Source organism: Xiphophorus hellerii, chromosome 14 (assembly GCF_003331165.1).
Source record: "Xiphophorus hellerii strain 12219 chromosome 14, Xiphophorus_hellerii-4.1, whole genome shotgun sequence".
In the NCBI taxonomy this organism is placed as follows: domain Eukaryota; kingdom Metazoa; phylum Chordata; class Actinopteri; order Cyprinodontiformes; family Poeciliidae; genus Xiphophorus; species Xiphophorus hellerii.
Genome location: NC_045685.1, coordinates 27465793 through 27478818, shown reverse-complemented (window position 1 = coordinate 27478818; position 13026 = coordinate 27465793). Strand labels below are relative to the sequence as shown.

General features: G+C 36.1%; 1 protein-coding gene across 7 annotated transcripts in view; it reads right to left on the bottom strand.

Moving 5' to 3' along the window:
• The window catches only part of LOC116732586 (tripartite motif-containing protein 16-like), a 40915-nt gene that overhangs the window by 25600 nt on the left and 2289 nt on the right, over positions 1-13026 (bottom strand). For 2 of the 7 annotated variants that reach the window (XR_004341822.1, XM_032582869.1), the window contains exons 2-7: positions 12707-12878; positions 11973-12230; positions 10517-10762; positions 9913-10026; positions 7181-7252; positions 5302-5425 (exon numbers count right to left, since the gene is read on the bottom strand). Coding sequence is in view for 3 of the 7 variants with exons in the window: in XM_032582870.1 (XP_032438761.1) it covers positions 7116-7252; positions 9913-10026; positions 10517-10762; positions 11973-12230; positions 12707-12737 (786 nt within the window). In the remaining 4 variants the exon portion in view is untranslated. Of the gene's footprint in view, positions 1-34; positions 442-4573; positions 5426-6985; positions 7253-9912; positions 10027-10516; positions 10763-11860; positions 11920-11972; positions 12231-12706; positions 12879-13026 lie in introns of those variants that run through there. The other 5 variants (XR_004341820.1, XR_004341821.1, XM_032582871.1 and 2 more) reach the window with 5 other exon arrangements.

Below are 13026 nucleotides of genomic sequence, written 5' to 3'. Positions count from 1 at the left end.
GTTGTAAATGAAGAGTCAGTGACGGTAAATCCTCTGATCCACGTGTTTATTAAGGATGAAGGAATGTAGATTTCTCTTTGAAGGTCTAGTAAAAGCTGGGATTGTTTACGACACTGAAGCCATCCAGGAAACACCAGCAGTTATTTTTAGTTACTCTAAACTTAGATTACAGGATAATTTCCTACAGCAGGTTAGTCTATTTATAGATCTTACAGGGAAACCAAACCTTCAGAGGTTTTACTGGTTCAGGAAACAATTAACAGAAAAAACATGATGTCATCATAGTGGGAGAAAAAAATTTGTTTAATAAAAAATGAATTAAAGGAAGCTAACAAGAATTAATGCTGATGGACAAGGAGGTAAAATACAGGAATAAATGGAGATAAAGTGCAACAGGAACAGGAGGGAGAGGAGAACCAGAGGGACTGATCAGAGACGCAGCTGAGGAAGAAAGAAACAAAGATGAGAAACTCAAACTAAAAGACAGAAACACTGATCCAAAGAATAAACAATGAGAAAACATGAAGAACCACAGAATAAACTAAAAATGACAGACTATGAGTAATAATCAAAACAGAAACAAATGAAAACCAAAGTTAGAACCTCTAAGGATCGCAGGACATTTATCTTTTCAAACTCCATTTAAAACACGATTTGTGGATTTATTGAACATTTTGGACCCATTCATTCATCATCATGTTATAAAAACGTTGGAGACGAAATGGGATTGGAGGAAATCTTCAGAATAAGTTTAACACATTTAAATTTAGGAAGGGAAATGTTGGTGAAGACGTTGGTTTTTGTTGATTCCTAAATTGTCAGTGGGTTTTAGACAGAAATCAATTTTTGTTCATTTTTGAAGCTTTAAAAATGTAGAAAACAACTTATTCTAATTCAGGTTTTTATTGTGTTGCTTTGTTCATTATTGTTACTTTTAAACACCAATAATGATCTTTTTTAACTCAAAAACAGAGAAAAATAACCAATGAAAAACAATACAATGATCATTTTATGGTGTTATAAATCAGCAGGATTTACATGTTATTACCCTAAATATTGATATATTTTCTTGTTGTAATAAAATCAAAGTGTTTATGTCCTTTTAGAAGTGGCTCTCATAAATAAGTGCTTACATAAACAGTTCAGCAGGTGAAAGCAGGTCACATGAAATCATTCATAACTTAACAGATCAGCTGAACATAGAAACTACTGGAGGAACCAGTTTGTGGAGCGACTGATGGAAAATCATCTGAAGGAAAAACTGACGAGTAAAACCAGAAACACACAGTCAGCAACACGACGCTTTGACTTTTCAGCTGACTTTGTTTCAGATATTTTACACAATACAGTTGAAATGTTGAGTCATGTTGGTTTGTGTTAATTTTAACCTTTATCATCTTAACCTCTGTCCCACTCAGCTTTAAGATTTTTCAGTTTGCTGGATTTTTCTGTCATTTGTTTCTTCGCTTTTCTTCTACAAATTATAGAGTGAAAAAAGAGCAAAGAAAAAACCCATTTAATCTCAGACATGTAATGGTGGATAAAAACAGTTTGTTGATAAAGTTTTGTTTCCTCCGGTGGTAAAAACTCCTGAAAAGCTTCACTGAGCCTCTGGATTTCATGGCCCAGTCAGCAGCAGGTTCAGATAAAGTCCAACTTTACTCCAGTTTAAGGTCAAGGTGATAAATAATGGGTTTATTCAAAGGAGTGAAATGTGTGTAAAATGTTAAACAATTATGGTTTATATGAGAGGGAACAATCTGATCACAAATAACTTGTTTAGAAATTGAATATTATCTTTCATGAAGGTTTGTTTTTTCTTCCTGGCTCAGATGAGGGAGTTCAGCTTCAGCTACATAAACTACACACGTCTTCCAGTAAAACCTGTAAATCTGCACGTGATAAACACCTGAGTGAGTAAAAACAAGCCGCTAACAGTTTATGGAAGGGTGATGTATGATGCTTTGTAGCGCAGCTGCTAAAAATAACCCTCTCTTATCATTTAGTCGAAACGAAGCCGCTTTAATTAGGAGACTGTGAAGCTCTTTGTTTTGAAACTGCAAATCAGTGACTATATTATCTCTGAGGGAATCAGATAAAGTTTCTGCTACAGGAAGAAATTAACAATGAACAAAAAGCTTCACTGTGGATCTAAATCTGTTCTTCGGGTTTAACATCTTCCTCTGTGCTTCAAAATAAAATGCTGTGAAACTGCAAATAAAACTACATTTAATGTGAAATTTAGTTTTATTGTGAAATTAAACTATCCAATTATGTTTTTATTTTATAAGTTTAGAATAACAAACAGCAAATCACTTCTTCAATGGGAAACTGGCATTATTTAGCATAATTAGAAAAAAAAACCCAGAGTGAGATCGTTAATATTTATGCAAAATGAAAATAAGTAAAAAGCCTCCTTAAAAATAAAGCTAAAATAAACTGCAGGTAAATAACATAAAACGACTGAAATTCAAAGTAAATGGAAAAAATGCTAAAACTACCATTTCTTGTTCTTGTTTCCATATTTAGATTTTCAGTTTCTTTAAATAGCTTCAATATTCAACAAGTTCCTCATTTTACAAAGTGAAAGATCACAGAACAGAGCAACAGATGTCAAACTTTCCACCAGTGAAGATTTCAGGAAATTCACTCCAATGTTGGAGCTTTCACAAAGAAACCAAGGAAATTCATCTCAGTTTAGTTTTATTAACTGGTATCTTATTTACCACAGTCTGTCCAGGTCTGAGGTTTTTATGTTTTTATGTGTTACTTTCCCGTCCTTTTGGAGGAAAACCATTTCCATTTCCTGCTTCAACAACCCGGTTAAACTTTTACTGCCGTCTCCTGACAGTCATCTTGTATGTGGGTCAGAAGTCTAAACAAAACCACAACTCAAAGTTTATAAAAGCAACCATCTGTCAGCCTGTTTGATTATAAAAGAAATATATTTTGTGATCCTGATGGAGAAATATCAGAACTATAAGGTAATTTGTTTAGTGCTACTTAAAAATCCAAATGAAATTTTCAAGCAATCAGAATCCAGAGTATCTTCCAAACTCCTAAAGAATAAATAAAATGCAAATATATTTTATAATTGCATTGATGTTTTCCTTCTAAGACCTAATAATGCTGTTAGCAACTATTACATTAACAGTAATAGTTTAGTAAATGACCACTGCAGATCATATCTTAAATTTACTGAGTTAAAACTTCTCTTATGGTATTTTTTCTTTTCTGATAACAGATGGTGCAGCAGAGTTACAGTTAATTTTAGAAACTATTCTGAAACTGTTCTTTCTTGTTCCTCTGTACACTGTGGGTGAAACTGAGCCTCCTGTGGTGCATCTGCAGTCAGAAGTTTCTGTATTTAAATTAGACAAAGTTTCAGCAGAGAAGACAAATCAGTTCTGGGTTGAGCTTCTGCAGCTGCTTGTTTTCTTTGAGACGTTTCTGTGTTTTCTACTGAAGCTCTCAGGTCCATCATGTCTGATGACAGAAACTCTCCACCAGTAAATATACGTTTCAACAAAATCCCTCATCTCCAATCTGTTTTAACTCGGTTAAGTTTCAAACCTGAAACTTCAGAGAAATGTTTGGTTTTCTTGATCAATTGAAACATTTGAATAGAAACTCAGTCAGACCTGATAAACTCATTTCAGAGTCACTGTTTGAATAATTTAATCACTGATGTGTGACAGCAGATAAAAAGACTCAGGCAGAAGTTTCCCTTTGCTTAATGGTGAAGATAAAAATATATTCAAACCCTCCAGTTACTGGCACTGTAACTGTGGAGAGATGTGCAAAAAATCTTTAAATAAAATAAATTAATATCATGTTTCTAATCTCTGACCTAAAATTGGGTAGAAAATCCTGTTTCAACATAATGTCTTCAATTAAAGAAAGTACATATATCATAAAAAATCAAGTTGATTAGATCAGCAGAGGTTTTAATTCATGAATGCAAAAGCCCACTCCACTTAGCCACTGTGCAAAATGGGAAAGACAACAAGCCACTAACTGGCCTTATGCACTGGTGGTTCTTACATCGATGCCCTCCTGGGTAATCCTGTCGTTCTGCCTGCTAACCAATCAAACTACAGGAAATATTTTCAAATCTGTGGCGAATTCAAAATTAATATCAATCCTGCACAAAGAATGTGAAATAGTTTCCATATTTCCAGCCACCAGCATGGTTTTCAAATCACAAAGGACAGTATGTTAGTACTCAGTGTGTTATTGTATCTGGCGACCATCGTCGTCTCCTCTACAACACCTCCCACCCGTTCTAGTGTCGCCCTGGGCAACAGCCATGTCAACACCGGCCTCAGGGTATGAGTCAAAGAAAACATCTAAACTTACCCACATCTACAGGAAGAGAAAAACATTTACATATTTCAACGTACAGGCTGGTAAGAAAGGATTACTCTCTGTTAAAGTAACAGTAACACAGAGAGCAATCTGGGATCACCGTGTTTCCATAGCAACCATTAGTTTTAAGGCTTTTGAACTCGACTTTGGAGGGCTGCCAGTTATATACAGTGAGTGTTAAAAATTTTACCAGAAAGCGGAAAACAAAGTGACACAGAATTTATTCTTAAACAGTATTTCAGACTGACGTCGTTAACACCGGCGTTCCTCAGGGGTGTGTATCCGGCCCCCAGCTCTACAGCTTCATCACACACAACTGGCGCCACAACTCCAACAATACTGAGGAGTTTGTTTGACAAAACCGATCTGATCAGGCAAACTAGCAAAGCACGCTATAATCACATCTAAACAAGAAAACACAGAAACCAAGACAACAAACTCCACCTGCAACTGTTTGTTTCTCTAAAACTGTCTTTGAGAGTTCAAAGGAAGATTTCATTCAACTATCACGTGTGAGAACGGATATAAAGGAAACATATGTTGGTTCAATAAGGTTTTGAAGTAAAAATCAACCAAATGCAACCTAACCACTAAGATGCAGGACACTCATAAAAATAATAATAAACATTTACGGTGAAATTCAGACTCATAATAGATTCAAACTTAAAGCAAACCAATTCAATACAAAAGTTTAATATTTTCATAGCACCAGAACCTATGCAATACAAAGTGATAACAAAAAGATGCTAAACAACTGAAAGGACAGTTAGGCTTTAATATACTGCATAAAATCACAAACTGGCCAAAAAAGGGGGGAGAAAAACCAGGAAAATCCATCAGGACTTAGATTTAGACTGAACTTCTAAGCATCAAAGTAACATGTGAAAATATCCAATTTTTTAACATTTAATGACCATTGAAAAATATACACACCCCATCATTATGAATGTTTTGTGTTTCTGGACACACAGGGGAGAGCCTCCATAAAGCTGGTTCTCATGTTATCAGCAACTCTCTGGTTTCACTCTGGAATAGAAGGTCGGGACAGAACTTATATCTGGGGGAAAAGCAAAGAGAGAAGATTTACACCAAAATAGAAACTGTCTTCATGGTAAATGAGTCTCATTTACATAAATGATGCCAAAGACAACAGATAAAGTCTTCAGACGTTGGGCTTTCAGGGGGTTTCTGCTCTGTAGTAATACTTTAATAATATATTCTAATTATGACTCTCCTGAGGAAGTGCAGAGAGTTTGGTCAGTCTTTCCAAATATTGCTGTGATATTCAAAGCAACACAGAGGTTATATATGGACAACCTGGACCAGGTTTTAATAACAGGAGTTGGTCACCAGAGAGGACGGGTCAAAGATCCTTCACTCTGGAGGCGTCAGCAGGAGAAAACTGACGATCCTCCTTGTAGCAAAAAGCATTAACTGCTTAATCACCAGTAATTATTTTACAGTATATATGAATAAACATATGGACCCAGTGCAGCCTGGCGTCATGCGCGCAAGACCCCAACCCCGTCTTCCTGCTGGAGGGCAAAAACCTGCTGGCTGACAATGACTAGCATTGATTTTAGCCATTAAGTTGTCATTATAATGCGCTAAATCTTAAATGTACGACCTATATATAAAAGAAAAAGGGACACAGTGCTATGCTACTAACTGTCAGCACTACCACAACTAGATAACAAGGTCAGAAAAAAGTTTTAACCAAGAAAAAGATAGCGAGGGAGAGGGAAGTAGGTCAGTTATGCTAGCTTGACTATGACAACTGTAAGATGTAGATGTGATGTGGAATTCAATGTGTTTTGGTTAAGTTACAAAATATTATGTGATCTAAGCACCAGCTGTCAACACATAAACCTAAACACCAACTCCCTGACAGATCATCAGAGGTTCAGGGGTTTAAATTAGCTAATCAGCCACCGCAGTGTTAGCTTAGCAAATAGCAGCAGTGGCTAATCTACCACAGTGATCACTTATTAATAATCGCAAAGGCCTAAAAACATAAAACGGTAACAGACTGAATGTTCTGTTCTCTGTGTGGGAAATGTTTGAGTGTTTTTTGGTGTTAAATCCTGAAACAAAAAGTGCTGTTGTTGTCAGTTGCTATGACAACAAGTCTGCATGTAGTGGTTTAGAGTTATTCTTTAACGGTTTTTCTGCATTAGTTTTCCCGTTGCTGTGGCGCACTGCACTAAATTAATAATAATATTTACATCTCCAGGTTTCCTTCAGCTAACGGAGTTGTTCTCCGGCGGCGGCGCGGCTACAGAAAAAAATCGTCTTTTTGCCCTGCAGCATTGTGCACATGTGCAAAATTCCTGGATGTGAACAACAACATCCACTGGGTCCATACTGTAGCAACAGTCCATCTAAATCACATGATCACTCTGAAACCAGACGCTCACACTCAGGTTAATCTTTTCTAATCCACAAATTTCTCTAAAGGTTCATTTCAAATCTTATTAAGGAAAGAAAAATAAACAGTTGTAATAATTATTATTTGACCTGCTTTATTTGTTATTGTATGTCATGCCGCGTGGTGTAGGAACTGTTACCATGGTGATGGACACGCCTCTGTTTTCAGCAGAACTACATTCTTCCTGTTTCATGAACGTCAACAAAGGCATGCTGTCTGTGAGGAACGACGTAATGAAGGGAAGTGAACTTTGGTCTAAACCACGTCAGATGTGACCAGCTCTAACGGCTGTGATGCGTTCAGGGACTGTTTGTTTATTTCAGTGGGTTTCCAGAGAGCGGATCTGTTCATAAAACTCAGATGAAACCAGAGCGACTGACTCACCAGTGATTCTCTGAGGTTTCCTGTCCTCTGAGATGATGACCTCGGTGTAGGACACAGAACGCTTCACTCCACCTGCACAATCAACCGATCATGGTGACAGCTGGACGGGGGTCAAAGTTCAACATTTATCCTACAAAGCTGTTCTGCTGTCATCAGATTATAGGTTAAAGTTCATGAATGTTTTCTTGTGTCTCACAGAAGCATGTTTGGTATCAAAGTGGAAATCTAATTAAAATTTAATTGATTCAAACAAATAAAAACTGTGATAAAGTCTCTGAACCAGAATCTGTTGCAGTTACATGATTTATTGTCTTGTCAGTGAAAAATTGTCTCTTAAACTAAATTGTTATTTCTATGTTGAAAGCTGAAAAGTGTAGAAAATAAAGTTTAAAGCAGTTTAATACCTGGGTTTTGCCTTGATAGATACATTTCTCATATTTTATTAAAATACTTTGTAGCTGATATTTTTTCACAGTAGATCTAAAGCTTGTATGACGTCACTCAGCCCTTTCACAGAGAAACCTTACAGGATTTTAATGAGTCACAGTTTGAGTTCAGCTGACAAAAGTGCTGACACTGCAAAAACATAAAAATACTAATTATAAAGTATTTCTGTCTAGTTTTTAGTGTAAATATGTTAGTAAATTTGAAATAAGACAAAACTAACTCATGACTAAATTGTCAACAAGATATCTGAGCTTTTGGTAAATCAATAATTCCTTAATATTGATTTAAAACGTACAAATTATTCTATTTATTCAGCCACACAGAATAACTCCTGGCTAGCTTGCCAAATGCAACACTTATTTTAAGTCAATAATTCCTTCATATTGGTTTTTTTAATGTTCTAGTTCCACTGGCAGATCTTTTTGTTTTAATTGAAGAAAATCTCCCAGTGGACTGGTACTTTTGTTTGATCAAAATTAAAAAATGATTGACAAGATATTTGCACCAAAAACAAGACAAAAAATACTTGGTGAGATTTTCTGTGGAACTAGAACTTGTACTTTTTTAAATCAATATTAAGAAATTATTAGCTTAACAAAAAGCTATAATATCTTGGTGAAAATTTACTTGTATGGTAGTTTTGTCTTATTTCAAGTGTTTTAAGATATTTGCACCAGAAACTGACAAAATATACTTGATAAGATTTTGTGTTTTTGAAAAAAAATAAATACATTTTCAGCTGTGATTAAACATGTAGACTAAAGTATTTAAGACGAGGTAACTCACACTGAGGATTAAAAATAAAGTATGACATCAGCATTGATGCCTCACACAGACGGTCGTCTCTGTTTGAGGCATTTCAAATCTTCCAACTATTCAAACTATGAAAGTCAATGAGGACACCAGTGACATTATGACATTCAAGGCCTTAATTAGTCTCCAAGTTGCTTTGAGGTGTGAATTCAAGAATCCATTTTTAGTCTTGAGGTAAAATTCCTTTCATAGAAATGCATCAGACAGTGACGACTAACAGAATCAAGAAAGATTCTTCATAATAGGGCATGAAAACAAACCAAAGCAAGAGATATGTTTAGTTTTACATGTCACTCATAGCTGTGAGGTGGAGGAACATAGTTCATAATAACCTTCGATGTTATCAGCAAAGCTATTAATGCAAAAATATTAAAATCCACGCAGTAAAACCTCCTCCTGCGTCAAAGATTATCACATTTCATGTTTGACATTTAACTCCCTTCATTCTGTCACCGCCGTGATAAAAGACGTGGTATTTGACATTTATTTATTGTGTCATAAACAGACGTGAGGTGGAGCTGCTGTTCTCACGACACAGACTGGGAAAAAAGAAAACGAAGAAAAGACAAAAACTCAGGAATGATCTGCATCATTAACTCTCTGCTCTCTGTGCTGCTCTGTTCAGCACATCTGTAATCAAACTGAACGTAGGATGAGACCTCATTCCTCATGATTTTAGTTCCTCAGTGAGAAAATAACATGTTTCTAAAATAAATTATTTCAGAAATGTTAAGTCAATGCAGACGATAAATAATCTCATGTGGTTTAATTTATCTCCTCTTTTAGTTTTATGCTCAGCCTTGTGGTGGAACTAAAAGTGACTAAAACAAAAACTAAACAATGAAATGAAGAGAATAATTTAAAATGTGACGATTCTGATTGTTTTTAAGTGTTTAAGATTATTTTTCAGATTTAGACATTTTATAGAGAAAATGTGGGAAAAAATGACTTCAGACTTTGAGGATGAAATTTTTACGTCAGTTTTTGATTTAGTGAATTAACACGTCAAAATTTAAATTTTAAAATCTCTAACCTCAAACTTTCTACAGTACTGCATAGTAGCAACGACGCTTTCATGAACCAAAAGAAAAATCAGAGAGTGAAGATTCAAAAAGGAGAATTTCTTCCATTTGTTTTCTGTGTCAACATTAAAAACCTCAGACTAAACACTAAAACCGCTCCAGATAAACAGATAAACCCAGAATGACTCACATCTCTGCCAGGTTTAGATTTAGAAAATGTCATTTAATTTTGACCAGGATTCTGGTCGGACCGCTAAGAATCGTTAACTTTAAGTTAAATGATTCCTTTGAAGCTAAATAGTCTGAATAATTCTGGCGTTAGCTGTAGGTCACAGAGCTTCTCGTTTCACGTAAACTCCTCCGTTTGTTTCCCTCCCTCCTTCTGACGCCCGAACACAGAGAAGCAGCAGGATGTGTTATTTCTGAGTGTTTACTTGAAAACACACTGACCTTTGTGGTTTCTCCAGTGGCAGAGCAACATCAGCGCGATCAACAGCAAAAAGCCAGCCACAACAGGAAGTAGTATGAATGTGAGCGGAGCAGTAGGCGTTTGAGGCCTGCGCCCTGTAAAATACAAAGATAGCAGGTTAGCTGGCCTACATACAAACAATACCAGCATCGCTACACAAATGAGGGCGGCAGATAAAACCCACAGCAGAAGAGATCAGATCCTTTTCACATTTATCGATGAAAGAAATGTAATTTCTTTCTGTTACATCATATTTAATGATGCCGCTGGGGATTAATAATCTGGTAACTCAGTTTCTAAATGCAAAGTGCCGAATTATCATCTCAAGGATTTTTAAATAGTTGTAGAACTTTATCTGCTCCAAATTCATATCAACTGGATTCACACCAGTCTAATCAAATTTACTAAAAATTATATTAAAGCATTTTATTCATTAGAATGAATCAACACATTTTAGAAAAAGAATAAGAATGTACATTCTCTAGAGATGTAATTTAGCACATAATAATAAAACAAGGATAGTTTTTTGGCACTATTGTCATTCCATAAAACTGCAGACAGTCATTTAAATAAAACATTTCTCACCTCTTACAGCCACCCAGCTTTCTGCTGATTCTCCCATTTCAGAGGCGTTACATTTATAAAATCCTTCATCAGATTTAGAAACGCTTCGGATGGTGAAGGTTCCCGCAGAGCTGTCCCCGACCAGAACCCCGTTTCTATAGAAACGAGTGAGATTGGAGGATAATGGTGGCCTGATCTTGCAGTGAAGAGTCAAGTTTTCTCCTTCACTAACTGGATGTCCAGGACTGTCCAGGATTATTGGTTCATCTGAGAAACAAAATGTGGAAGAAAACGAGTTTTAAATGAGTCAGAAAAAATATCATGAGCATTTTTATCTCCTGCATACAGGAAGAAACTCATAAGCATAACACATGATGAGCTCTATCATTACAAAACTCTATAGAATAGAAAACCGTAGATTCACCCAAAGATAAATATAATATAACACTAAGAACAACATTTTGTGCTGTTATTAAAAACAGCATCTTCTGCCGATTCAAAGGAATGTGCAAGTGAGTAGAATATATTTTTTTAAATATATGAAATGCATTAAAAACAGGCTATTGTTATTGTTACATAAAACTGTGCAAATAACAGCATGTACTGTAAACGCGTTTTGAGTTTGTGAGGAAGGATCTTTGGTAACGCTGCTTTGTGCAGCTTGGATGCAGCCGTCTGTCGCTGAAGGAGATCTGCAGATCAGCAGCAGCTTCATGAGCTGCGTTTCTATTACAAATGTATGCAAAGCTTTGTCGTTAAAAAGCAATGTTAAAAAAAGAAATAAAAATGATTAATTTTGCAATTACGATGTTTCGATAAAATAAAAAATGCAAATGAAATCACACCTGACTAAGTTTGTTCACACAATAAATCATTAAAAAGGTCACGCCATCATTGTCGTCGCACCACTTCCTGTTTTCTTCTTCGTCTTTCCCACCAATAGGAACATCTGGTTGTTGATCACGATTCATGTGATGTGAAAAACTTTTTCTCTTTGCAGCTTTAAAAAATACACAAATTTCAATACGGCTGAAAAACAAGCTCAACGTGGCTCAGAACCTTTTAATAGAAAACTTGTTTGGTTCTAAAGCGCCTTGTTGTTATTAAGCTAATTTTTATAAGTCCAATTTGCACAATTAGAAAGTCACGGTCACGTTTCTATATTACAGATTCAAGACTTTATAGATATTTCAGCTTTCAGCGTGTTGCTCTGATTACATGAGAATCAACTGAACTCGTCTGAAAGCATCAAATCAGATCCAAACTCTACTGATGTTTTATCATGAAATAAATTTGGCCGTAATGTGAGACTGAGAGACGTTTGAGAAACCAAACCTCAAACTGAAGCTTTTTGTGTGAAGTTACCTACATCCTGTTTGGTGCCTGGAGGACTTTCCTCTCTGCCTGACCACAAACAGGTCGACCAGAATCAGTTACAGAGAAGAATTAAATCAGCTCCTGCTCACTTTTTACCCACCTGTTACTCTGATGTTGACTGAATCGCTGCGTTCGCCTGCTGCAGATTCACACCAGTAAAGTCCAGAGTCCTGTTCATACAGCTCAGATAATAAGCATTCAGATTTATTAGCTTGAGTTGAATACTGGGGACAGAGTTCACTTATTTGTTTTGATGTATTTCTCCTGACTCTCCACTCAGACCAGTTTGCTTCACAGCTCAGAGTAACAGACTCATACTGGAAGAACTGGGATCTGCTGGGAAAAAGCCTCAGACAAGCTGCAAAGAGGAGAAAAACCTTCAGAGAGGAAATGTTTTCAAAATGTTTCTGATCAATTCAGAAACAGAAAAACAATAAAATACCTTTGCTTTCAATCAAATGTTTTTACAAACCGCTGATTCACATTCATGTCAGACTCAACTACCGAAGCCGAGTTGATGCAGCTGATATAATCGCTTTGACCCGATAAAACAAAAACGATCACAGAGGAAACACCAAAGCAGGAAACTCTCTGATCTTCATGTTTCCCATGAATAAAAAGCTCATTTAGCTGAAGATGTTTCCCATTTTAGTTTTCATTTCATTTCACAGAGAGCAAATAATTCAGATCTTAACATCAGAGAAATGTTTTCTGAAATTACTTCTAGTTAAAAACTAAAATCAAAATCTAAAAAGTGAGTTTTAGAATCAATGAACCAGAAGATGAATCACAAATAAGAGACTTTAAATGACATTAAAAAGGATTTTTACTCACCAATAACGGCGCAGAGAGCTGTTATCTCCATCCTGAGCCGCTGCACTGAGGGATCTCACCATCGGGGGGTTTTCGACATCACATCCTGATGATTGTGTCAAAGACACCACAGCTTCCTGCTAATGCGATCATCTCTGGGTACAAATCTGTGAGCATCTTGTTTGTGCAAGAGCTGTGAAAAAAGAAGAGAGAAACCCTGAGAAGCTCAGAAAAGGTCAAACATTTTGGTCCACCAGTCAGCAGGAAGTGGCGGGAAGTGAAGGTCGCTGTGACCTCTGATGCAATTTACAGCTAAATGTGATTTCAGCCTGGGGTGAACA